This window comes from Garra rufa, chromosome 19, assembly GCF_049309525.1.
Source record: "Garra rufa chromosome 19, GarRuf1.0, whole genome shotgun sequence".
Taxonomy (NCBI): domain Eukaryota; kingdom Metazoa; phylum Chordata; class Actinopteri; order Cypriniformes; family Cyprinidae; genus Garra; species Garra rufa.
Window position 1 is genome coordinate 839,054 of NC_133379.1, and position 3,325 is coordinate 842,378.

Sequence of the window (3,325 nt, forward strand, 5' to 3'; positions counted from 1 at the left end):
TGCATATTTGACAGTCATAAACCAACCAAGAATAAGATTTTGGTAATAGTACTACACTTAATGTGTTTAAAAACACAAAAAACAGGTTTGTATATTCATCATCACTAAATCTAATATAATCTTGCAGCTAGCCATATTTTGACTATGTTCATACTTTTTAACTGAATAAGCTGAATTCCTTTTACAATAAAAAAATTTATGCTGATTCTAAGCAACAGAAGGAACTGTTTTACTGGTGGTTTTCAAGACAATAGTGCATCTACAAAATGCTCTCTTCATTGCGTCTTGCAGTTCTTTATTCCTCAAGCTGTAAATGATGGGATTCAGCAGAGGTGTCAGCACAGAGTACAGTACAGCGATGACTATACGAACATCTGGGTCAAATCTAGCTACCCTATATGAGATATACACAAAGGAGGCTGAAATATATGATATACACACCACTGTCAGATGGGACACACAAGTGGCCGCAACTTTGAGTTGCTGGGCTGTGCTCATTTTTCTCATTGCTTTGCCAATACAAGCATACGAAATTAAGATGAGAAGGAACGTACTGAGAAGTGCAATGAGGGCGTTTGTTAGGGACAAAATGCTATTCTTGGTAATGTCAACACAGGCAAGGCTCACTACAGAGGAGTGATCACAGAACATGTGCCTTACAATATTAGGCCCACAGTAAGGCAGCTGAGTAGCCCAAATAGCTGCAGGCAGCACTATATAGGCCCCATAACCCCAAGAAGCAAATATCAACCCAATACAGAGTTTCTTTGTCATGATAGTCGTGTACCGCAGGGGGTTACAGATTGCAACATATCGGTCAAAAGCCATTACAGTCAACAAAGCACGCCCTGTCACTCCAATTGAGAGAAAAAAGTACATCTGTAAAAAGCATCCTGTCTTAGAAATAGTTTTTACCTCAGTCAGGAACACTGACAGCATTTTGGGAATAGTCACTGACGTATACATAATATCAGAAAAGGACAAATTATGAAGGAAAAAATACATGGGAGTGTTGAGCTTGGGGTCGGTTCTAACAAGGTATATGATCATGCCATTTCCACTCAGAACAAAAACATAGACAGTAAAGAAGATAGGAAGCATGAATCTGTCCTTTAGTCCATCAAGGATAAAATATTCCACAGGCCTGCTGGTGTTCATTGTGCTGCTATGAAAGCATGGAGATCCTGACCTGGTGAAGAAAATATATTTGAGAAACAAGTAAAAAAAAAAAAAACTTTTTATTCCACAATATGCAACATCTTTATGCTACATCTTGAAATTTATGTAGACTTTAAAGTATATTCACTCATATAAAAAATAATAGGCCTTTACTGCAATTTATGCAAATGCACACTATTTTCTTCTGTTTTCAGCGAAGAACTTGTTTGGGTTCCACAAAGAAACTTTCACTGAACAGTTACTAAAAGAAACACTTTTTTTCCCTTAGTGTTAAGAACCATTTTATAATCTAAAGAACCTTCTTCCACTATAAAAAAGGTTCTTCATAGAAGTGTCAATGCCAATAAATTTGCCTTTATATTGAAGAGTTAACATTCCATATTATTATGTTATATTTAGCTAATAATAAATAATATTATGCTTTAGATGTGCCAGTTTAGAAGTTTAGATTCTTCACTGCATTAAAAAAAGTGTTTAAATATTAAAAATGTCTGACAGTTTCTGGGAATGTAGAGAAATTCAACTAACCTTACAATAAAACATGAAGTGAAATGAAGTCAGTACTATACATAATTATCATTCATAACACAATTAAATTCTGCAGTTTAGTTGAGTCAGAGGCGTCTGAGAATCAGTAGGTCAGTGTTGTCACTCTGGTGTCTTCCTATGTGACAAACAATAAACACAGATGGGGCTTTAAATGTGGAAAGTTTCATGAAGGAAAAAAACGTATGGTGTTTTTTTACATTTTAATTAGCTACTTTCAGTGTCTAGATGATGTTGTGCATTCTATATCCTTGGCAACATCTCTCATGGTGCATCATTAAGAGTAGCAATTAACAGTTAGATTAGTTTTGTTGGATTCATGACTATATATTCAGGTTATATTATTATCTGTTGTATGTAAAGCATATGTATGTGTAAAGTATATATACATATATTTTTTGTTACAAAAATTGTATGTTTTTTAATTAAACAAATTAAATTAAAATAATATGAAACAATCAGGAAGAATAAGTTTAAATGAAATCAGCAACAACAATTTACCTTTGCACAGCACAGAAGAGCAGAAATGTGGCATTAGCAATAAGATTCATAGGTGGCATTAATGCATTTCATAATAACAATGTTATGAGATTAATGTTTTAAATATAAAGTTTTGAATTTAGAAATATTAAATGATTTAAATGACTCAATTTATAGTTTAAAAATGAAACTTAAACTGTCAGTAGGTGGCAGCAAGTCAAACTCTTTGTGACTGAATCATTAATTCAGTCAATTCAAAAACAAAGATTTATTCATGCACAAAACAGCACTGTGTCAAAGACTAAAGATGTGCAAAGGCTCAGCTGTGGCTTTGTTTGGAACTATTTTTGTTGACGAAATATAACACGATCAGACTACAGTGTTCCTAAAATGTAAGTCACTTAATATTAACTTTTTATATAAAATCAAAAATTGTTAAAACTGTTGTATAATTTCACTTTTGCAAACTCCTTTTATAATCATTAAAATGATCTCTGCACTGCATACTGAATCTATTATTTACATTGTCTCTACACTTTGTTTGTTATAATGAAACTGCAGAAAACTGCAGCCTGCTTTCACGATCTGTGCTGTGAGGAGCAGGGCGTGCACTGATAGAGAAGCATTTCTATTAGCTGCAGTCTGCAGTTATTATGGCAAAAGATGGAACATAGACAAATATTGCTATGTTTTTAGTCTATGTGCAGAACTGGGATTGCTTGCATAGTCTTTTGAATGGATAAAATGAAAAAAAAAAAATCACTTTAATTTCTAAATGAACCTAACCAGTTGAAACTGACCCAACCCAACTTTGAAGGACTTACAAGGCTTTATGGCTGGGTCTGGTCAGTTTATGCATGTGACAATTATCTCCCAAGCTTTATACAAAGCTGGCCTGTATAGCAGGGTGGCAAGAAAGACGCCTTTCTCGTTTGTGCTATGCAAAAACACATTTGGAAGAGTCTGATACCTTCTGGCAAAAAAGTGCTATAGTCTCATGAGACCCTTTTGGACTGAACTCCAAGCACTATGTCTGGCTAAAAAAATACACAGCAAAACCTGTGGAAAACCTGTGTCCCTCTGCTAGACACCTGAAGATAGGCAGGTCATTCACCTTCCA

The 3,325-nt window shown here is 34.5% G+C and overlaps 1 protein-coding gene across 1 annotated transcript; it reads right to left on the minus strand.

Annotated features, from left to right (window-relative positions):
• Positions 1 to 207: 207 nt before the first annotated feature.
• Positions 208 to 1,158, minus strand: LOC141292898 (olfactory receptor 6N1-like). Its single transcript, XM_073824949.1, has one exon. The coding sequence runs from the start codon at positions 1,156 to 1,158 to the stop codon at positions 208 to 210; it is 951 nt and encodes a 316-aa protein (XP_073681050.1).
• Between the last annotated feature and the right edge of the window lie 2,167 nt (positions 1,159 to 3,325).

Bases quoted from the DNA above. Each gene is read 5' to 3' on its own strand.
- LOC141292898 (XM_073824949.1), bottom strand. From the start codon at position 1,158: ATGAACACCAGCAGGCCTGTGGAATATTTTATCCTTGATGGACTAAAG.